The sequence below is a fragment of the Mastomys coucha genome, unplaced genomic scaffold (genome assembly GCF_008632895.1).
Source record: "Mastomys coucha isolate ucsf_1 unplaced genomic scaffold, UCSF_Mcou_1 pScaffold11, whole genome shotgun sequence".
NCBI lineage: Eukaryota > Metazoa > Chordata > Mammalia > Rodentia > Muridae > Mastomys > Mastomys coucha.
Window position 1 is genome coordinate 2,301,913 of NW_022196893.1, and position 24,966 is coordinate 2,326,878.

The window sequence follows — 24,966 nt, forward strand, 5'->3', positions numbered from 1 at the left end:
TCCTATCACAACACACTTGTATTTATCATCTCTATAAAACATATTTGTTGTATATCATCTAAGTAAACAGAGAAAGTTGCCGTGGAGGTGAATTTCTGTCTTCAGATTTCAAGTGAAGAAATAAAGTCAAAGTGCTGATTATTTATCTCAGTTCATACAATCAGTTTCTACAAAGCAGGACCCAAGTCCTGCTGTCTTAGTAGATGTCATGAGCTAAAGCAGGGAAGGAAGAAACACTACAGTACAGGATGGGAAAGGGGAAATGATTCCTAAATTACACTGAGTCTCTACTGAAGGGAGTACAGACAGTAGTAGAGTATGGAACCTCCTTGCCTGATCTAAGATTCATGATTTGCTCCCAACATAGGGGAATGGACACGGTGGCTTAACTGATAAACTAATACTTGCTCAGCTCAGACTTGAGAAAAAGGCAGGTGGCCAGCTGAGTCTCTCTATAGGCCTTGAGTTAGAAGAATAATCACAAGCCTTCACTCAATGTCTATGCATCTCACTTGTGGAGTCTCAACTGTATATGCTTTGACTCACCTTGATGCTATCACCCATTCCAAGTAGATTGTATGAAGTGCGGCTGTGACCAGCACTATTCCATATCTCATTTCTGACAATCAGGATCACTCTTAATTCTAATGGTGAACGGGTGCTTTGTGGATTTCCTTTCCTCCACTTCCTTTCTCTTCCTCTGCCCTGAAGGCAGAATCATTTCCTTTAAGACTTACTTGAATATGTGGTTCTGCCAGATTTGCTTCTGAATTACCCTATACTTCAACTAGTAAGGCTTTACATGGTTTTCTTGTTTACCGGTTTTCCACTCAGCCTTAACAAAGTGACTCCTTGAAGCCTTGAGTTTTCATTTAGCTCTCTAGCATCTGAACTTTGTTGATAGCCTTTTTACACTGGGTGTGGAAGATTCTCTAGCAGGCCTGAGCATGGTAAATGTGGCAATAACAGGTTTTTTCTCTTTCTCCCTTTTCCTCTTCCTTGCTAAAAATCATTAGATTATATTCCTAAAGCTGACCCCCAAGTCTATTCCCTTATTTAGCTACCTACTCATTGCTAAGACAGAAGAACAAGATCTAACAATCAAACTTCATTATTTGGCTATACTGGTTAACTTTTCTATCTAACCAAGACTTACCAATTCACTCTAGCACAAACTTCTCCCTTTTCTCATTAAAAACCCACTCCTGAAAAAAGAAGAAAGGCCGGGCAGTGGTGGCGCATGCCTTTAATCCCAGCACTTGGGAGGCAGAGGCAGGCGGATTTCTGAGTTTGAGGCCAGCCTGGTCTACAGAGTGAGTTCCAGGACAGCAAGTGATACACAGAGAAACCCTGTCTCAAAAAACTAAAGAAGAAGAAGAAGAATGAAGAAGAAGAATGAAGAAGAAGAAGAAGAAGAAGAAGAAGAAGAAGAAGAAGAAGAAGAAGAAGAAGAAGAAGAAGAAGACGAAGAAGAAGAAGAAGAAGAAGAAGAAGAAGAAGAAGAAGAAGAAGAAAACCTGCTGCTGCTTGCTATCTGCCTCTGCCTAATCCAGAGGCTGCCTCCCAACCCAAGCTTGCCCCTCAGGGGTAATAAATCTCCTTTTTGCTGAGAATTTGGTGTATGAGGGGCCTGCATCCTTTACAGTATGATGACATTCAGACCGATTCTTGTACCTAGGAAGTTCCAGCACAACTGCTCACTTACGTGGTCCCCTGAACCCATAGCAACAGACTTCTCCTTATCTATCAGCTGGATAATGCTTCTCATAAATTTCATCTCAGATATGTTTTTAGCCAACCTGCTGCAGACATTTTCTACCAGCTATCAGGCACCCTTGAGAATGATTTTTCTTCAGCCAAATGTCCTTAACAATGCTGTTCACACAGAGCCACTTCCAATTGTGGGTCTGCCTTTCCAGAACTCACTGGTCCAATAGTTAAAAGTGATCATTGCCCTATGTTCTGCCAGACCATGCCACACAAGGACACATGATGACTTACCTCTGAGGCAGGAGCCCTGCTTTATACTCACCTGACTGTCCAACGATAGAAGCACTCAGTCTGTGGGGGATCCTTGAAGAAACTTTCAAGGTCACTCGGATCTGGTAATACCTACAAAGAGAACAGAGACCAGGTCATGATAATGTGACTACTTATCGTGGCTCTTAACTATCTAGACTTAATTCCAGAAAGCCATAGGAAACCAGTGAAGGTCCCAGAAGCCATCCAGTTATCTGGAAGAAAAAAAATGAGATTACATTTTATTGGAGCAGTTGAAGGAGAAGAGACAGGATGGAGAGGGAGGAAGGAAACTTCATCACTTCAAATCACATTAAGACTGGGCAAGGTTTGAGTTGATTGAGTTGATGCCAATACAGAAAAGAAACAAATGGGTCATATGAAAATCAGTATATAGACATGTTGTTGTTGTTGTGTTTGTTTGTTTTTTAGTCTAGAAAAATCAGCTGTCACAGGAAGATAGCACAATGTAGGGCTGGAAATTCATATATGATCTGACTTGTTGACTTGTAAAATACACATATGTGCTTGTGAGTGTGCAGCCCTCTTCCCCACACATCCTTGAGGCATGTAGAAGATGGGTTATCATTTTATGTATATTGCTAACCAGTTTTCCCAGTGTAATCCTTTTCCTGCCTTACTCTATTTTTGTGTTCCGTCACATCCACATTTGGTACTCCTATGCAGGCTCCCAGGCTCTTGGTAACCTCTCCTGTGCCCCTGTTGGTGCTTTGCTATTAATGATCTTTGCACTTGTAAGCACTTGGGAACCTTTTCAGTCATGCTTGTCCTCTCCTTTTACATATCTCAAACCCACAGCAAAGTGAAATATAAATCAGACAAGGTGAGCTATAAGCTAATGGACTATGGGCCACATTAGCACCCTGTGGCTCATTGTGCTCCTAGCTCAGGAATGTTGTACCACTATGTCAGTGGCATCATGAATAATGACCAAATATTGTTGGTGAAGGCCTCAGGTTGGATTTTGATGTATATACAATAAACAAAGGACATGTGGTTCTCAAAGCACAGGCCATGGCCATATGACTAGAGTCTGGTTAATAGTTTTAAGCTGGCCAACTCTGACTATCATGTAATTTATGAAATATCTCTGACATGTGTGTGACATGTGCTGAGTGACTATGAATCTATGGTGTAATTTTGGGAACCTATTTGAATCTGAAATGAGAATTAAAGTATCAGAGAAGTCCCCTAAATGAGGGGGGAAATATAACAAATGAAAATAAAAAATTAAAAAAAAAAGAGGTCACTACCTGGCATGACTTTTGCCTCTAAAGAATGGACTACTCCATGTTTATATTTTCCAATTTGTTTCTTCAGACACAAGGAAAGCTCCAAGAGCACAAAATAAACACAAAGAAACAAACAAGAGGAGACACACAGGCTAGGCCCTCTAGGAGAAGGAAAGCTATAGTGGTAACTTTCTAGCCTCTTGTATCATAAACTGGGTATTGGGGAGTTTCTTATCCATCAAGCCAGAAACAATAATGGCTAGGCACACACACACACACACACACACACACACACACACACACACACACCTCAAACAAGAAGTACATAACAAAACAAGAAACCCTTAGATAACAGCTGACTGCCTCATACCAGTGGCACTGAAAACCAGCAGCACCTCCACCCACAATAGATAGGACAGGTTCCAGGTTGTAACAAAGCTCCATCTTGATCCTTAGCTGAAAGCTGAACTCCATCTCCACTGGGATCCAAACTTACATCTTTGGCAGATGGTAGTGACCCTGGTTTTAGAGAGGACCATAGAGGGAAGCTAGAATTCCACCTTCCAGCCCACACTAATAGGAATATAAATGCATCAGCAACATTGGCGTTTTTGTTTGCTTGTTTTTGAGAATTTCATGCATATATATATAATGTGTTTGCATCACTTATCTTCCACTCCAACTCCCCCCATGCCCCTCAGCCCCCTCACAATTATTTTACACACATACACACACACACACACACACACACACACACACAAATACAATCTATGCACTACAGGAAAGAAATGCATTTTCTCAACATGTTTTCTTGAAGCTGTTGAACACCTGCAGGCAAAACAATAATTACAAGCAAACCTCAAATTAAATCTCCCACCCTGCATAAAATATGTCTCCAAACTGGTCTTTCACTTAAATGAAAAGTATAAACCTATGAAGACAACATCTACACAACTAATTTAACATGGAAAAGTCTAGCTGGTACCTATCTAAAGCTTTTACCCCTACTGGCTAGTGATCTTGGGACTAGAAAGTACACTACCCATGGAGAAATGTGAATATCAACCCAGCTATAAACCCTTCTATCTACAATACTATACTACTTGCAAGATACTCTAGTGCAATGTGGCACAAAGCCTGTAGAAGCAACTAATCAATATCTGATTTGATATAAGACCTAGTCCCTGAGATAGTACCCATATATGACACTGCATGAGTAAGCAAGAACATAAGATTAGATAGCCCAGGAACAAAGGGGAAATCATATACTACTGCTAGACAAAGAGAATATAGCAATATAATGAATGCTAATGGCATTTTGGTATGCTCATAGATAACTGCCTTGCTCAACTATCATTAGAGAAGCATCCTCCTGCAGCAGATGGAAACAAATACAGAGAGCCACAGCAAAACAGTATTCATAGAGTGACATATTTTTAAACACTTGGCTTTAAATGGAGTGTCTTCATCAAACCCTCCCCTCACTGCTCATGGAAATCTAAGAAAGAAGAAGCAGGAGACAAAATATCGTAAAGGTCAGAAGAAACAAAGAACACCAAGGAAATAAGAACTAAATACAGCAGGACCACTACACATATGAACTCACAGAGACTGAGGCAGTGTGCAGAGCACCAGAGGCATGCACATCACCTGTATGGGTCTGCACCCGAGGCATGCACATCACCTGTATGGGTCTGCACCAGGTAGGGTCCTACAAGTAAAAGGAGACATGGACATATGCTCCCATTCTTAACCCAGAAGCCATTTTCTTAAACACCTGCAAATGAAAATTTTGTTTTATCCAAGGTCATCTTCCTGGGGGAAACAAACGACTCTAAAGGGTGATGTGCATACCCAGCCGTAGTTGACCAACAGAGAAGGAGCTCGATGGCAGTTCTGAGGGTCCCTGTCTAGGAGTGACCTGTCAGGGCTTTGTTTTTAATTTTAATATTAATTTTCCCATTTGTTTATTTATTTAATTATTTACTTACTTACTTACCCATTTATTACCCTATGGGTTTTTCATATAAATATGCTTCCAATTTTCCAGTATTGTGGGTTTTTTATGGGATTCCTGAGTATTCAAAAAAGTGAGTCTCTATGTCTATATATATGTCTTGTGCCTCTTGGGCTCTTTTATTTCTGTTTGTTTGTTTTGCCTTATTCTGATTTTTTGTTTCATTTTATCCTATTTTATTATTATCCTTTTGAAGTTTGTTTACTCTCTAATGGAGAAAAAGAAAACCACTATTAGAATATGTCATATGAAGAAAACTGGTTTTAATTAAAAATAATATACAAGTCTTAAATGCACTTAGAAAAAAAAACATCTTAAATACATTCTAAACACAGTACTAAGCAGAGTTCTTAGACTCTGAATCCAAAGCATGGCATATAAAAGCAAACAAGGGTGAATCCGATTTCATTAAAATTAAACACTTTTGTGCCACAGCAGATGCAGTTGAGGATCACAGTTGAAATCTCAGGAGAATATCTCATGTAAATTGCATTCATTATTTGTGAATGCCATTTGTGTAGGCTCCAATATTTGTTAACATTTGTTAACCTCAGATTCAAAGCTTCTATATTCATTGTACTAATTCACAGACATGCATCTGGCTGCAATCAATAGACCTAGCTAACATTCGAATTGCAGTGAAAACTGACAAAATGATCCTGCAGACAGACACACTTGCATTTAGTAATACTGTGCTTTTGGTTGATTTCTTTGCTATCAAACATGCCTACGCCAGGGTAGTGCTATGTGGCTGATCAGTGCTCCAAACGCATGTCCCTAATATTATTAAAGGAAGAGTCTGGACAGCCCAGGAACTCCTGTCTCTACCTCCCCAGTTCTGGGGCTAGGTTTTAGCATGAATTCTGGAGAACAAATGTAGGTCCTTGCAAGGCAAGTGTTTTCCTGGCCGAGCCATCTCCTTGGCCCAGGATTAGGTATTGAACTGTTGAAGGAAATGTAAGGAGTTCATGATTCTTATTTCCCCTTGGAAGGATTACTACTCAGTATTTGCTACTTTGTCATAAATTTCTAGAAGGCACCTACAACAATACTTTACCTTGACTAACTGACAAAGGCTTACTACCCAGGCTAAAGTACTCTCAGAAATAAACAGTTAAAAGAACAAAATCCAAGAAGTCAGAAATCAAATATGTAAACCAACATTTCATCAAAGGAAGCAAACCCACTGGATAGAGAATAAAGACCTAGAAATATGTTTTGATTTCTGTTTTGTCTTACTCAAAACAGCATACAGATTCAAAAACCATCCAGGAAAAAATGCAAGGCCCACTTAAATGTGGGCAAAGTACAGTGATTCCTATGTGTGAAATGTCACCATGGAACTTATTATTCTGTCTACTTAATGAAAATGTATAAGTATAAATTAAACCAAAGCCGAGAACAACCTAGACGGACCTCTAGACAATTAGACTGAGCTAAGGAAGCCCATTCCAAGACGATGGCACTGGCAAAATGTTCTTGAAAAAAAAACCTAAATAACAGAAGGGGACTGTAGATCAGTTGTTGCCAGGGGTATGGAAAAGATGAGAGTGACTGGTGGATGGGTGGGACTTCCCAGGATTAAAAAAACTAATAATATAATTGAAACATTGTGTATCTTGACTGCTGTTTTAATATCCTGGTTGTGAAAAGAACTACATTTTTGCAGGATTCCACTCTTGAGAAAAGGTGAATGAAGAGTTACAGAACTTTTGTATTATTTCTTAAAACTATGACATAAATGTCCTAATTATTCTTTACTTTTACAAAACTGAAAACAATTTAAAAGCACCTAATCTGAGCTGGGGAAATGAATTATTAGTGAATAATTTCCCATACAAACATGAGAACTGGATTTCAGAAACAAACTTAAATGTCTATGGATATAACAACTTGCCTATGATTAAAGCCTCAGAAGGCTAAGCCAAGAGATTCCCGAGAACAAACTGGGAATTAGCTGTATTAGCCACACCTGTAAACACTGGGTTTGAAAAAGAGGCCATTCCTCAAGAATAAGGAAAACAATTGAAGATGACTCCTGACTTTAACCTTGGCCATCAACATGAAAGCAGACTACACACCTAGACCCATACACATGTAACCATGCAGCACACATGCAGATCACACACACACACACACACACACACACACACAAATTGGTGAAAGAAACGCATCTATTCTGTCCAATATGACAAACACAGTGACTGAATGTTGTTTGAAACCACAGGAAGCCACACCAACTGGTGTAAAGACTGGACCTACCGGGAACAAGTAGTTGATTCAAATAAATTTATGAAACTGAATCCTCTAAAGGTAAATTTTCTTTTTTCCACTTTTGACAGAAATGGTCATAGAAACAGTATACCTCCATGACACTATTCTGAGTCATGTTGATATTGAATCATTATTATCTATGAAGTAGTGTGGCTGTGTGGGACATTTTAGAGGTGATCAGGGAACCAGAACTGCACAACTACTGGGATAGGTGCCTGCACATCCCAGCACTAGGAGGGGTGAGACTGGAGGATTGCTAACTTTGAGAGTAGCCAGGGCCCTGTCTTTAGAAGGCAACAGTAATAAAAATAAAATGAAAATAGGTGATTTGGACGAGAAAGCTCATTTATCCTGAATGAACTGACCTATTTATAGATTTGTAGGTTTAGAAACCAGTGGTTTGGGATTGGTTCTGCTTTTAAAAAAAAAAAATCCAGATTGGTTTTTCCTCTTTTACGTATTGTCTTGTGAAGTGATGCCTTGAATCACCCAGAACTCAGCACTGCTTTTGCCACATAAAACCTCTCACTAAATATGTGCTGGATATTCCACCATCATGGAATGGTGGAATATCCAGCCTCTCAGGCTGTTAAGAAATAAAATTGCATTGCTTAAAAATGCTCAATAATCAGGTATTCTGTTACACAGCAGAAAATAGACCAAAACAACTGTTAAGAAATGTAAATGAAGGAACAATAACAAATTACCATCACAGAAAGATGCCTCAGTCATCTAAAGTGCTAGGTTCATTTCTGTTGCTATGACAAATAGCCTAACAAAAAAGCAATATAGAGCCAGAAAGAGTTTATTTGGTTTCCAATTCCAGGTTACCATCCATCATTGAAGGTAAGCCAGGACAGGAACTGAAGCACTAGTCATACCTATGATGAAGAGAAGAAAGAGACTACAGACATCTTTGGATCCTTAATTATACTTATGCACAGCTAACTTTCTTTGTTCTTATACCATTCAGGACTCAGCCCAAGAAATAGTACAAGGGTGGGTCCTCCCTCCTCAGTTAACATATAGAGGCAATCCTCCCCAGACAGTTGACGGAGGCCCACTTGTTCTACATAAATGTTCATTAATGTTCTTTTCTTAGGTGATTCTGGTTGTGTCAAGTTGACAAATGAAAGGTACCACGTCTACAGAGTATGTGAGATGTCACAGCAACCAACCACCACAATGTAGAAACATCACTCTGATCCCAGGTCTTCCTGTTTGTCAGAGAAGGACATTTGATTCCTTTATGAGCTATCTTTAAAATGCTAGATATTTGTTTATAAATCAATTATAACAGGAGCAACATCAATATCAAAACTGTAGCAGCAGCATCCTTATCCCTAGCACTAGCAGTAAAGCACTGACAACAGGCAGAACATATTTGCAAGCTAACTCCCTAGAGGCCAGTTAGTACAGCCTCTCCTTGATACAAATGCCTTTACTCACATTTCAGCAACCCCATCATCAAGGGATGATGGCATCAATCACATCAGCACTAAAACTGACTGGCATATCCTAATGACCACTTGTCTGAGCACATGACAACTCAGTCATTACCAGGAACTATGCATCAATTTCCTATCACACTGTACTTGGAGGAAGATGGCAAATCAAGATTTATTAACAACTGCCATTCTAGGAATGGATGCTACTAAGAACTTGCATGTATGCAGTCCTGTTTGAGTTCCCACAAATCCTCTGTGGAATATGGCACCATCTCAAGTGCTGAGCAGGAAAAACTGAGCTGTTAGAAAGGTTTGGCCTCCTGTCAAAGCCATGGAACTAAAGGACAGCAGCCAGCACTCTCTGCTCAAGGAAGAACTCATAATTTTCTCTTCTTCTACATCTAAGAGCAGTGCCATTTGTTGTATACATTAGGTCTCTTTAATAACTGGTTTCAAAGACTCTGAGTTATAGGTTCTTAAAAGCATTTGATCTTCATGACTTTCCTTTTTTTGGGAATCAACCATCATTTTTAATGTCAAATGCTTTGAAGGTATGAGTTGATGAAGAAGTTTTAGTTAGGTTTCCCTGTTTGCCTCTGTCCTGATAAAAAAAGAATGTTTAAACAACATTTGTTTTGTTTTGGCAATTCTCTTTTGTTTCATTTAAAGTTTCTGCCAGGTGATAAGCCCATAAATGACACCTTCATACATAACACAGCCGATGACCTTTCATATCTTAAGGGTATATTTGATGAATTTACCATGATTACTATACTAGGTATGATAAAATTAACATGTAGAAATAAATAAATCGATCCATGTTCAAAAGGTAACTAAGGTATGCAAATTTTTAAGAAGGATATTATTGTTGTGTGTAAATCATCAAATGATCTCAGAGGCAAATTTTCTGAAGAGGATAATTTAAAGAGATTGTGAAGGACTGCACTAAGACTAAGTCAAACCCTTGGAGAACAATGGAGTAGGAGGCTCAATTGAGCATGAAGAGAGGTGTGAAGACCTCATAAGGTGTAAAATCAGACATTATGCTGTTGTCTAGCCAGCCTAATTTGCAAAGCTCCTTTTGGAAACAATGAGATTAACAGTCATTTTCACCAGTTTTCATCTCTAAGAGTGGGGCTAAGCTCTGCTCCTTTCCTCAATTTGATCCTAATTTTCAAACCTGAAAATACATTAGTCAAAAAAGAATTAAGGTTTCAGATGAAAGTCAAGCTTGAATACAAAAAGATAGCTTTGAAGTCTGGAGATTTTTCTGGATAACCAAGCTATAGCCCATCCACTAAGCATACAAGAGGGAAGAGAAAGGGAAAGAGAAAGAAAGAGAAAGAGAAAGAGAAAGAGAAAGACAAGACAGACAGACAGACAGACAGACAGAGACAAAGAAACACAGAGTTACAGAGACACAGGGAAAGACAAACACAGACACAGAAAAACACAGTGGAAGAAAGGTTCCACCTTACATTGATAGAATTGAAAGATAAGGGATTTACTTCCAAGGGATGCTGGAGTTTCTAGACTCTGAAGATCTAAGAGATTTTCTTAGAAACTCCAAAGAAAAATACAAGTAGCCCTATTGGCATCCTATGTAAGCTCAATGAGAAACGTTTCAGGTCTCCAGCCTCCAGAACCTTCATATAATTTACATGCATTGCTTCAGCAGCTAAGGTTATAGAGATGTGTTACAACAATGATAACCAGATGACATGTACAAACTTTCAGATTTATTAGTCATAAAAAAAATAAGAATAAGGAAATTACCATATATAACTGTGGTTAAGAGAAGTTGTGTGATCCGTTCATAGACACAGCAACACGTGCTTTGGTTTGGATCCTAATGCCCACTGTAGGCCCATGTGTTGAAGACTTGGCTATCACTCTGCAACTACTAGGAAGTGGGAAAGTTTTAGTAGGTGGGACCTAGAGGAAGAAATTTAAGTCATTTAGGGCATAAGATTGGAGAGATATTGGACCTCAGCCCTTCCTTCTTGTCTTTGTCCTCTAGTTAAAATGAGATAAACAGATCTTTTCTGGCACACATATCAGTCAAAATGGACTGTGCCACTATGGCCAACATGCCATGGACCAACATGTTTAATGTGCTATGCCACAATGAAACTTTTCTCTTTTTAAGTCTGTAGTAGTTTAAGGATGACTGCCATTGATTCATATATCCTAAAACTTTTAACATCATGTACCACAATGCAATTTTTGTCTGTATAAGTTTGTGGTAGTTTTAATATGAGTAGCCCCCATAGCTCATTCAATGCTTAGTCACCAGAGAGTGGCAGTATTTGAGAAGGATAGGAGGTATGTTCTTGTTGGAATAGGTATGGCCTTGTTGGAAATGTGTCACCAGGGTTTTCCATCTGTCTCTCAGACTGAGGACCAGGATGCAGTTCTCAGCTACTGCTCCAGAGCCATGCATACTGTCATGCTTCCTGTTATGGGAATTATGGACTAATCCCCTAAAACTGTAACCAAGCCCCCAATTAAGTATGTTGTATCTTACTTTAGTGAAAACAAAGCACAATGTGTTAAGTGTCAAAGCTTCTCTTGTTTTTTCATCAGTCCTTCATTACTAGGAATCCAACATATACTCTTTCTCTGGTGACTAATTTTCTACTGTCATCTTGCATGTGTTCTGCTTTCTTAGAGAATAGGAATGGTTTATGTTGCTCCTTTACTTTCTTAGAGCTCTAACAAATGGACTGACATATAGTACTCAACTCTCAGCTGATTAAAGAATTTCCATCATTACCAGTTGCTGAAGATGACCAATCATATTCTATCCTTCTCCAAATCCCCCCAAATCTAACGTGGTTAAATATCAATAAATGTCATAGCAATCAATACACATGGATGGATGGAGGGATGGATGACTGGATGGGAGGATGAAGATTAGATGAAAGGAGGAATGGATATACAGAAGAAACTCCAAGTGATAGAGTCCGCTAGGAAACAACAGAGCTAACTACAAGCCAACTTCAACATCTATAGTTCTGTGACTGACCTAGAACCCACAAATTATTTTTCATAAATCCAGAAGTTATAGCATATAATTGGAATACAAATATGTAAAACATTTTTCAATAATCATTTTTGTTTTTTATATTATGAAATGACCCTCTGACCCTATGGTATGATCTGAGATAAAAATCACTGTAATGAAAGTGTCAAAAGCTTACAATGGAACTACTAGTTCTAACAGTCAAATAGGCTTCAACATGTAGCTTTTTAATCTAAGCACCTATTTATTCATAGTTAAAGATATTGACGTGTACCAGTATCACAAAAACACAGCACATTTCAAGGCCTGAACAGTTAGCCCATGTGTGGTGTCTGGTCCCTAATTAAACAATGATGTGTTGTCTCTGTCATGGGGGGCTGAAACAGATACTTCCCATATCTATAATCCCAATCTAGCCTCCAGTTGCACACCTAGAGAGAGAGAGAGGTGTCCTGGGTAGGATGAGACTCAGAGGTGCCCATGGTATTTAGTTCTTAATAATGCAGATGCTAGAGAGTCAAGATGGAGACTTTTTGCCACTGATGAGGTAGCTAGAAATCTCTTTTGTGCAGACTTGTGATGGTACTGAGTTTTGGCAGGTGCATTAACTCTGATGCTGACCTTATCCAAGGTCTTTATGACCTTGAATAAATTATCTAATGTCCTGATTGACTTTCTCACCTGTAAAATGGATAGACACAATAGAAGTTACCTTTAGTGCTCATGGTTAGCAAACAAAATATGAAGTTATTCAGGTGTCTGTCAATTTTTAAGCATAAAGGAGTATATTTATGGTTCTTTATGATGACAAAGAGAGAGATGCTTCAATGGATGCATTTAGATACTTGGCTATACACTTTTCCTGTGATAACAGACAGAACAGATGCCCTTCCCTTTCTGTCTGTTCCTGCTGATAACAAGATTTTTGTTGAACAGGTGTCATGATGGTTTTGTGGTGTCTCAGTGATAATAATAGAACCAAATATATTGTGTCAACTTACCGTCCACAAAGTAAGTGGAAAGCATGAGAACATATGTCTCATAGCTTGAGCTGCTCAACATAAACCCCAAGAAGGAGGAATAGAAAGATCTTTTGGCAAGAGAGATAATTGTTTCAAATTTCCAATGACTTCAAATTTACAGAGACTCAATCTTTAATTTGAAATAATGAAAGATATGAGTATGATTTTTAATTCACAAGTCCATAAGATTGCATGTGACAAGACTCTTGCAAGAAGGATAGCGCTATCACATCCTATAAAGATATCCTATAAAGATATCCCTACACATGTATGTTTGTATGAGACCCATGATAACTTCTACCACCTCATTCCTCATAACTGAGAAAATTTCTTAAGCACACATAGAAAATGGATGGACAACTCAGAATCTGAGTTATTTCCTCTGGGTAGAGGTAGCGTACTCTGCTGTTTCACCCAAAAGAACCATTCTAGAGACCCTGGGTTTAAACACCAATTCCCTCCTCCAAACAAAGAGCAATTCTAAATACAGGATATATATCAAAGAAGGTAAAGCTAATCTTAAATATCATAACTGTGTGTATGTGTGTATTTAACATATATATATATACATATATATATGGTTAAAGGTAAATTATCAAAGATAGATACAAAGACTAGATTTTTTAATTGCATGGCATTAATATCAACATATCACATACTATAGAAAAATGATTGAGAGAATGAAAGAAAGAGGAAGAGGAGGAGAAGGAGGAGGAGGAGGAAGATGAAGGATAACATGAAACATGCCAGTACATCTACAAATGGAGTTTCAGTGCCAAGGCACAAAAGTAAGTATGAGTTCCCATCCATAACTGAGAAACAATTCAAACTGACAGCTACAAGCAAGACAAAAATTAGTTTCTTCAATAGACTCTCAGTGGGTACACAAGCCACTCTTAAGGGAAGCTCTAAGCCTATCAGTAGATGGACCAATACAAAACAAACTCAAAGATATTTCTTGAGAGTTTTTTTCTCATATAATTTTGTTTTCGATATCTTTACCTTACTGATCTTTTGTTTGTATATTGTTGTTTCCATTTTTGTGTTTTTAATGGGTTTTGTTTGTGTGTTTATGAAAGGAGTCCCTCTCTGAGTATGTGGATTACTTGTGCTTTTGTTATTGTTGTTTGCTGGCTTGGTTTTATTCTTGTTTGATTGTTTGTTTTCCTGCTAGTTTTCTTAAGAAAGGGAGAAAAAAAGATGTGAAGTTATAAGTGTGGGAAGGTAGGGAGGGCCTGGGGGAAGATGAGGAAGAGAAACCATGATGGGAATATAGTATATGAAAAAATTTAAGTAAAAGAGAAATGAAAATCTGACAATGCAAAGCTAATTCTTTTCATAGACAGAAGCCAAATATAATGTGAAATTAGGTGATTCTCATAACCTCATGAATTCTAGACCCTTATGTACCTCAAGAAGAAGGAATAATGAGAATAAGCCTAATAATAAAGCATATATCTGATAGTCTACTTTATTTTAGCTGTGAGAAAATACCAGGACCAAGGCAAATCACAGAAGAAAGAGTCTGTTGGGGCTTAGGATTCTAGAGCAAGAGTCCATAATGGCAGGAAGGACATGAAAGAAGGTATACAGGTGAGGAAGCTGAAAGCCTACATCGTCAACTATAAATCGACAGCAAAGAAAGGGAAACAGATTTATAGTTGACGACGTAAGCTTTCAGCTTCCTCACCTGCCTATCTTCTTTCATGTCCTTCACTGCTTGTGGGATTGCAAACTGTTACAACCACTCTGGAAATCAGTTTGATGGTTTCTCAGAAAATTGGAGGACCCGGCTATACCACTCCTGAGCATATAGCCAGAAGATGCTCCAACATGTAATAAGGACACATGTTCCACTATGTTTATAGCAGCCTTATTTATAATAGCCAGAAGCTGGAAAGAACCCAGATGTCCCTCAACAGAGGAATGGATACAGGAAATGTGGTAAATTTACACAATGGAGTACTACTCAGCTATTAAAAACAATGAATTTATGAAATTCTTAGGCAAATGGATGGAACTAGAAAATATCATCCCTAAGTGAGGTAACCCAATCACAAATGAACACACATGGTATGCAGTCACTGATAAGTGATATTAGTCCAGAAGCTCGGAATACCCAAGATACAATTCACAGACAACACGAAGCTCAAGAAGAGGGAAGACCAAAGTGTTGATATCCCGCTCCTTCTTAGAAGGGGGAACAAAATACCCAAAGGAGGAGATACAGAGACAAAGTGTGGAGCAGAGACTGAAGAAAAGATCATCCAGAGACTGCCCCACCTGGTATCCATCCCACATACAGCCCCCAAACCCAGATACTATTGTGGATACCAATAAGTGTTTGCCGGCAGCAGTCTGATACAGCTGTCTCCTGAGAGGCTCTGACAGTACCTGACAAATACAGAAGTGGATGCTCTCAGCCAACCACTGTACTGAGCACAAGGTCTCCAGTAGAGGAGCTAGAGAAAGGAAGGAGCTGATGAAGCTTGAAGCCCCATAGGAGGAACAACAATATGAACTAACCAGTACCCCTAGAGCTCCCAGGGACTAAACCACCAACCAAAGAGTACACATGCAGGAGCCCATGACTCCAGCTGCATATGTAGCAGAGGATGGCCTTGCTGGACATCAATGGAAAGAGAGGCCCTTGGTCCTGAGAATGCTTGATGCCCCAGTGTAGGGGAATGCTGGGACAGGGAAGTGGGAGTGGGTGAGTTGGTGAGCAGGGGGCGGGGGGGAAAGGAAGGGATAGTAGGTTTCTGGAAGGGAAACCAGGAAAGGGGATAACATTTGAAATGTAAATAAAGTATTTGAAAAATAAATAAATAAATAAATAAATATTATAACAAAAAAGAAAGGGAAGCAGAAATAGGATGTAGCTACAGTCTTTCAAAGCCCACCTTCAGTAATATTCTTCCTCCACCAAGGCTCTACCCACTAAAAGCTCAACAATGTTCCCAAGCAAGTCCAACAAGCTAGGAATCAAGTGTTCAACTATTTAAGCCTATAGGGAGCATTATTCATTCAAACTCTATTACAGGTAAAATAAATAAATAAATAAGTGACAAAGTAAATACATAGACAAATAAATAAAATAGATAAAAATAACCTCAAAACAGTGAAATATTTTATATAATACAGAAAAACAAAGTAAGAATTATAGTCAACTTCTCATCAAATATAATAACACACATACACAAATGTAAAGTGTACTAAATACATTGCATAAAAAGGTACAGGGGAGCACTTACTGGAAGTTCTGCACACAATGAAAATATCTTCCACAAGCAAAGACAAAATAAATATTCTTTCAGAACAACAAAAGTTAACAGGATCTGTTACCTGCAAGCATTGTTCTATCAAGATATCTCATTCACTCAAATATTAGGCCATATCTAGGGGCATTAAAGGAACCTTGTCAGATGGGAAATGAGAAGGTACAGGGTGGAAACGGGAATCAACTTGAAGAAATAGAGGGAAACAGAAGGAGTTGGTAGGTATTTGTCTTTATCTTTAAAACTGGCTGATTTTCACAATCAAACAACAATATATTTTAGTAATAATCACAAAGAACACTTGGGAGTGGAAATAACATACATGTACACTGTGGGTAGCAGCTCATGTTGTAAAGATTTGCTATAGGCAATAAAGTGAAGAATGCAGGAATAACTAGTAGCAGCAGGCTCAAGGCAAGAAGAAACTAATAAGTCAACCATGAAGATAAAATGGAATACAAGTAAATATTCTTTTTATTGGTTATTTTATTTATTTACATTTCAATGTTATGCCTCTTCCCAGTTTCCCCTCCACAAACTCCCTACCCACTCCCCCCTCTCTGCCTCTATGAGGGTGCTCCCCACCGGCCCACCCACTCCTGCCTCAGTGCCCTAGCAAAGTCAGGAAAATCTGGAGAGGAAAAGGAATCAATTTAAATATGAATAAAGAGAAGACAGCAGGAAAGCAGAGGTAAACACAGTCACACTGAAAGCCTGGCTGCTCACACACCTCAGGTAAAGAGAGCAGGTACAGATAGTGTGGACAAGTCCTCATCATAAGGTAAGCGGAGGAGAGCAGACCCACTCTCAATAGAAATGCGAGGGTAGGTGAAAAATAAAAGTGTAGAGTCCAGTAGGAGTTCACGGTTTCTCGCCTGTGAAGTGCACACTCAAGCAGGTATCAAGTCTTGAGCAAGGTCCACGTTAAGTCTCTATGTCTAGCTACCTGGCTACCATATCAAATCTTCACCCAACCTGGAGATCCTCCATATTCCTGGACTTTTCTATCTCATTTGCCTCTCAAATCTTTGCAAGGAGTTATTCTCTATTCTCAAATGTCTTGTTACTAAAAGATTTAGCTCCAATTATAACAGTGAATTCAGTGTAGGTTAGTTTCATTCTTTATAATTTACAGTATGTGCAATATGTGGTACTCACTTATTGGTGGCAACCAACAGCTGTCTAGTTGGACTGAAGGCCCACTCCATAGGAAGAAAATCATTACTAGCACTGGAAACCTAGTCAGCTATCCAGGACTAATGAGAAAGTACTTTGTTTTATTTTATTTATTTTATTTTGTTTTATTTATCATTATATTATATACCTGTTTGTTTTCTAATAAGAGAGGGGGTATAGATTCACATGAGATGGGAGGTAGAGAGGATCTTGGAGGAGTGGGAGCAGGGAAAATGGTAGTCAGAATATATAGTGTGAAAAAAAAACTATCAATAAAAGAAAAATAGAAAAAAAAAGAATTTACTGCCACCAATTTCCTAGATTAGTGTAACTCCTTATATATTCTAAATCTTATCCTTACACCCATAGGTAAGTGTAGATACTATCCTTCATGAAAGAAACCTCTCTTTGTAGCAAATGGAGACCATCAGAGAGAACTACAAATGAACATAACACTGAAATCAACAGATCATGGGGAGACTACTCCAATAAATACATCTACATCACAGCTCCTGCATCTATGGCTCAGAGAACATTGTGGCAGAAAATAACATAAGAGTGAGCCAGTGTACCAGGAAGTCAGCTGTGAAACAGTCTCTTCCAGAAATGGCTGCATAAACAAGACTGGAAAAATGGTAATATTACTAGGCATGTTCCTAAGACAGAAGGGGGAAATTTTAGGGGGTCTTATTCCTGGGCAAAAAAAACTACACAGACAGCACATGATAGCTAGAAGAAGAAGAATAGCCTCTCTCATGGATAAGCCTCTATATGGATTGTCCCATGCAACATGATGAGCTCTGAAACCATATACACAAACAACAAAAACATAGGCTATGAGTTATATTTATATACTTGAGCATACATATGTCACAGTAATAAAAAAAGATTATTAACTTGAGAATATCAGGGCATGGGAGCAGTTAAAGAGAAGGTACTCAAGAGGAGCCGGAAAGAGGAAAGGGAGGGAGAAAATGATGTTATTCTATTTCGATTAAAAACAATTCAAAATAAAAGAAGAAAAGAAGGGCTGTGTAAAATGATGCTCACGGGACGAGCAGGATGGCTGAGCAAACATTGATGGTCAAGTTGGAGCCCCAGACTCTACATAAAATGTGGGTGTGGCCATTCACATCTGTAATCTTAGTTCTGATGGTCAGAGACAGGAGAACAGGGGCTGTGGGCTAGCCAGACAAGCCCACAGGGTATGAGCTTCAGTTTTAAGAGAATAAGGCAGAGAATGAGAGAGCAGGATAGTTGATATCCTTCTCTGACCTCTACAAATATATGCACAGGCATGTGCACACAGATACATATAACCCACACATGCATACACCAGATACATATAATTACCACTCATATACCACAAAAAAAAAATGGAAGAAGTAAAATAGGCAAAAAATGTAAGTTTACAGCTGTTAATGGGAGATCTAAGCTGTTGGCAATAAATAAACATTTGTTCAATTCAGTTGTTTTTTTAATTGGATGTCTATAGAAGCTCATTAGCACAGTTATTGCATTTTTAAGTGCCTTTGCCCTCACCAGGCAATAGTGTATTGATTATGTGCAACTTCACACTCCTTGACTTCAAGTTGATATGTTGAAATTGACTGTGGTAGGAGGAGGATCCACAGCATAGAAACTGACACACTATATATCTTGACAGTTTTTGAACATTTATCTGCACAATACTCTTCCCCATCCCCCATCAGGGCCACTACCACATCCTTTTCTAATGAAAATAAATTTGAACTCACATAGAGTAAATAACTAGAATAATTCTAAGAAAACCACTGTTGAGCCTTTAGAGAAAATATTTTATTGCTCAAAAAAAAAAGTCATTGAGTACAGTGGTACAAATTGGGCTCTTGGGATACTTCTCCTATAAGCTAGATGGAAGAATGGCCACAGCAATGTGTGTCTTTTGACTGTACACTTAAATCCTCCTTCCTCATTCATGATGAGTTAAAACAACCACAGCAATGACAGTACTTATGTCCTTCATTTTGTTTTGCTTTCTTGGCAACGTGAGATTATCTGAATTATGAACTCTGATTCTTTTGCAAATAAGCATCAGTTACTTTTTGGAGCTGGGACAGAAGTTGAAATAAATGTATAAATCAAAACTGAGTTTCAGCAAATATTGGGTATTATCACTAATGTTAGCTTTGCTTTCAAATCCAGTATGGGGTGAAACAAATGTATTTGTAAAAGTAGATCCTGCAAGGAATTTGCATCAGCCAGCAACTGGAGTTGATGTGTATATGTATACATGTATGTATACATATATGTGTGTATACATGCACAAACATATGAAACAGTAATAAAGAAAAGAAGACTATTAACTTGAGAGTAGGGGAGGATGGGAGCAGTTGGAAGGAATGAATGTGGGAAGGACAGGAAGGCAGAGAGGGGAGCATGATAAAATTTTATTTCAATTAAAAGTGTATTTAAAAATAAATAAAAGAAGATAATAAAGGCCAGGGAGGAAGATACTCATTACATGAGCATCACTGCATTTTTAAGTGGCTTTCCCCTTTAAAAAGGCTGAGAGTGACTATATATAAATGTTGCTGAGTGCTGGGAAAATTGAGAAGAGCTTCCCACCACACATCTCCCTCTGCCGGTTTTTTTTTTTTTTTTTTTAATTCCTATTGCCTGGGGGACCTGTTGTTCCTATCTAATGAGTCAGCAAGATGGGAGTTCTAAATTGTGTGAGTGGGCATTTGTTGATGTTGCTCTGGGATAGTGGCTGGTCCCTTTCCACTTTCAATCGAAGAGGCAATATTTGCAGATATGAGCTTTTCTGCTCCAAGATGCTGGCACATGACATATGCTCAAAAGATCTTGCTTGTTTGTCCTCAGAAAGGAGGCTTATGATTTTCGCTGGGTATATGGTGACAGACTTAGGGACCCTCCAGGAAGAGAAGGCTAAATGTTTGTAAGATAGGGATTAGTCATCTGAATTGTAACAGGATTTTCTGGACCTGACAGTGCAGTTGCATATATGAACTCATGGCTTACAACACCAGCAAGTGCATGCACAAGACTTGCACAAAACCAAACCAGCCCAAATGCTAGCATGGCTGGAAGAAACTCATGAACTCTCATAACTATCTGAGGAACTACTGTCAACTGAAAGAGAAGGAAGGAGGGAGAGACAATTTTTACCAGTAATGTGGTCCCTGAAAAGCTACCTATGTTCCAGTAGATGGTTTCACACCCATGAACACTCAAGCATCACTAAATTGACTGGCTATTTGACCAAAATTGGAATTTTAAAAGTGAGGATACAAAGTTGCCATAGAAGTGAATATGGAAGAAGTTGGGGTGAATATGATCAAAATACATTATATGAAAATTTCAATTAATTAACAGAATAGTTTCTAAAAGAAATAAAGAACACATAAAAAAACTGGTAGAGAAAAGTGGAAGGGGGTAGGTCAGGAATTAAAGAAGATGGAATGGAGGCTAGAATTTGATCAAAGCACACTAAGTGCATGTGTGAAATTCTCAATAAAACATTTCACTGTGAAAACAAAATGAGCCACAGTAGAAGCAGACCTTCAAGTAACTTGCACAGCTTGAGATGACACGGGTAATTTAAAACCTCAGACCAGAAAATCTGCCTTGCAATCTCATACTGTGATGGAGGTCTCTGCAGGGAGGATTTTTTTTTAATTGACAAATCCAGAATGCACAAGCAGTTCCAAGCAGAAAGCACAGTGAGGGTAAACACAGCTCATATGTATGTTATGGAGAAGGAGTTCCAAAGGATGAAATGAAAGCATATGACAGAACCCAAGGTTCTAGCATTGACCCACACAGGTCCGTGTTAAATGCTACATTTGTCAGTGACTAATGCTACATAACCTTAGGCGATTCATTTTGTGTCTCAGAGCATTGGTTTTTCTCACATTAAAAATCAATTGCTGCAAGAAACAAATGAAGTAATATAGATGGAACACCTGGTACTGTGTGTGAGACACCATCTGTATCAATTCCTTCAGAAACTATAATTACACTTATTCTTCTATGACACAAGACACACTTGTTTGTTTGCTTATGAGAGAAAGGTGAAAGAATGCCTTCAAAGATTTGTGGAGCCTGGGTGAGACCTCAGCGTTACTATTCTTGCCCCACCATTCAATCTATCACCCCTCTGTATTTGGATACAACGTAAATTTAGAATATACACAGAATATTAAATAACAACAAAACTCCTGTCAGTTTGCAGATCAGTGAGCTTGTTGTTGCTTTTCTCTCAGATACTCCACAAATAACAAGAACAGCTACAGTATCAGGATGAGCCTGTAACAGGGACCATTCCAGATGGTTTAGGCACACAGTTCAGATTCTGTATGAATAATAGCCATAGTGGTATTCTGTGTTGAACCATTATGGTTGTAGGAGACAGGAAGTCCCAGATAGAAAGCACCTTACTTACAAATACGCAGCCTGCAAGGAGAATCAGAATGCAAACATGTGACTAGGAACTTTAGCAATGAATTGCTTCTTAAAATCAGTCTTCATCTGTGCATCATGGAAACCATCTGGATGGCACTAGAATAACATAGTAACTTAAAACTGCATGAAGAACCCAAACACTGAAAAGCCATGACAAAGAAATGGGAGAGGCCATTCCAAGTACTATATCAAACTTATCCATAAATCTAGTCATCTATAAAGTGACCAGTGCCAGAGGCATAGCAATAGGGCAGCAGATGAGAACAAAAATAGTGTATGATGAGGTGACTGTCTTAGGAGCTCAAGGCAAAGCAGACGAAGGCTGAGTTACTGACATGAAGACCTCCCAGGCTCCCATCAAGGTGAGAAGAGCTGTGTTAACAGAGTGGTAGGATGGGAAGCTACATCTTCAGAAGAGGTGGGAATGGCCCAATTTAGAAGACATTGTAAGGTTAAACATCACTAAAACATCACGGGAAATAAGGACAGACCTCACATTACATGAAGTTGCAACATTATTCAAAATATCAAGGGCAATGAAAAAAAACAGGGAATCTGAAGCAAATGATACTTAAGTTTTCATCAGCTACTTACTGCATGCTATCTCAGGAGATGACTCGAGTGTGTTCAGTATTTCTACATCCCCCAGTGGGCCATGGTGCTAAGATGCAGACTTTGACCCACAGACATTGAAATGTGGTTCAATAGCGCTCTATAATGAAATTGTACCCATGTTGTAAAGCTTTAGGCCTGAGTTCCCCTGACTCACTGGTGGACTAATGTCACAGATTTAAATTAATATAGGCAGAGCTCACATGCCATTGTGGCTCAGTGAAGAAACTGTAAAAATGCCGACAAGTTGAGCATAGAGAACAGGATGGGGAACGAAGAGACCAATGGTTAGTGCTTTCTCAAAAATAATTGTACCATTATCATATACCTGTGATGAAAGACAACTTCCACCATGGAATGCTAATGTATAGATTATTGGAATTAACTGAAATCACACAGCTTTATTTGATAACCTGATGTACCACTTTCCAGATTTTACCTTTGGAAAACTGCTCAGCCTCTGCAGTGGTTTGAATATGTTTGGCTGAGGGAGTGGCAGTATTAGGAGGTATGGCCTTGTTAGAGGAAGTGTGTCATTGTGGGGGTGGGCTTTATGACCTTCCTCCTATCTGCTTGTAAGTCAGTTTTCACCTGTTTGCCTTTGAACAAGATGTCAAAACTCTCAGCTCTTTCAACACATGCCAGCCTGGACACTGCCATGCTTCCCTCCATGATGAAAATGGACTGAACCTCAAAACTTGTAAATCAGCCCCAGTTAAAAGTTGTCCTTTATAAGAGTTGTCTTGGTCATGGTGTCTCTTCCCAGCAGTAAAACCATAACTAAGGCAGTTTCAACGAACTATAATTTCCACCCATGTAATAAACACATAAATAATTGAGAATCACAAGCTTGACTGGAGCTGCTTTTGAGAAAATTTAGTGTAATCCAGAATAAGAAATTGATAGTTGTTAGCTATATTAATATTGTAATCATTATTAACCTTATAAAGAGAGTCATGAGGATAGGAAGATATGGCCTGTGGATTTGGGCTGCATCATCTACAATGTGTGTTAGATTGGGGATGTCATTTCTCTTGTACGACTATCAGTTTCTTCATTTATTACAGATAAACCATAATAGCCACCTGATTGGACTGTGTCCCAAGAAGTACATTATATGTGGAAAGCACAGATGTGACTGATGTACTTAGAAGATACAGGGTGACCTAAACTTCCTTTTGGATGAAGGCATCTACTCTGCTTCTTTCCTACAGGGCATCCCCCCCCTCTCACACACACATACATCACATACACAGACTCACATGCACACAAATATATTCATACATCCATTAATGCTATATAAACATTCAGAAAAAAATACCTACTAAATACATACTCAGTTTACACATGAGCTACAACTAAAGTCTATGTAAACTAATAGATGGCATATATCTTATGGATGGAATATAGAATGCATAGGTAAGTGGTTATGTGAGTAGATGGATGGACCAGTGGTTTGATTGCTTAATGGATAGGTGAGTGAGCAGATAGTAAAGAAATAAATGTTCTTGCCATTGTTCACTTTCACTAGAATGTTTCTCTTCTGAGGAGAAAGTGTCACTGCCATGTTTATCTTCTCCATGTCTATTCCCAAGTCTCTTATTAATTTCCTATGAATATAAAATCTATCAGAATGACCTGAAGTCATTCTATAAATTTTAATGGCTATTCTAGAATTTGTAGATATTTCCATTACATCATCAAATTTTTATTTCCAGAAAGTTGTTTATACAGAATAACAAAATTCCCTTACCTGTATGAGACTGACAGATACATTTCTTCATTACAATGAGGAAGGGTCTTTGAACCAAAATAACATACACTATGAGATAAATGATCATGCAGAATGACATCCTGCTGCAGAAGTGATGGGCAGAATAGAGAAGCAATTCTGTGGTCACTCAGCGGTGGGGAGTTTCAGGGACCTCACTGTGAGGATTAACAAGGCAACATTAAGTGTGAGCACAGTTCAACACTGAGCAATGCAAGTGCACTTCAGTCACACTTATACTAATATCATTATGGCGGTGCCAAAAAAGCCCTGCGTTTAGTGTAAAAAGACCTCAGTAAGGAGTTTTAACAGAGGGATTCCCTACAGATACTATGAAAATCACAAGAAAGACACCTCTGAATGAAGCTAAGATGGACCAAACACACACACACACACACAAAATGTCAGCTTGAATCTGGATTTACCAATCACTGTTTAGGAGGGAACTGATTCTCTTTCCTCTCTCCTTTCTCTCCTCTCTCTCTGTCTGTCTCTCTCTGTGTCTCTCCCTCTCTCTCCTCCATCTCTCTCCCCTCTCCTCTCTCATCCTCCCTCCATTCTTCCCCCTCCTTTCTCCCCTCTCCCTCTCTCTCTCTCTCTCTCT

At 38.7% G+C, this 24,966-nt stretch overlaps 1 protein-coding gene across 9 annotated transcripts in view; it reads right to left on the reverse strand.

Annotated features, from left to right (window-relative positions):
• Fam135b (family with sequence similarity 135 member B) overlaps positions 1-24,966 on the reverse strand; it is a 280,335-nt gene that overhangs the window by 128,930 nt on the left and 126,439 nt on the right. For 7 of the 9 annotated variants that reach the window (XR_004111833.1, XM_031345438.1, XM_031345398.1 and 4 more), the window contains one exon: positions 2,033-2,112. Coding sequence is in view for 7 of the 9 variants with exons in the window: in XM_031345438.1 (XP_031201298.1) it covers positions 2,033-2,112 (80 nt within the window). In the remaining 2 variants the exon portion in view is untranslated. Of the gene's footprint in view, positions 1-2,032; positions 2,113-24,344; positions 24,389-24,966 lie in introns of those variants that run through there. The other 2 variants (XM_031345448.1, XM_031345456.1) reach the window with 2 other exon arrangements.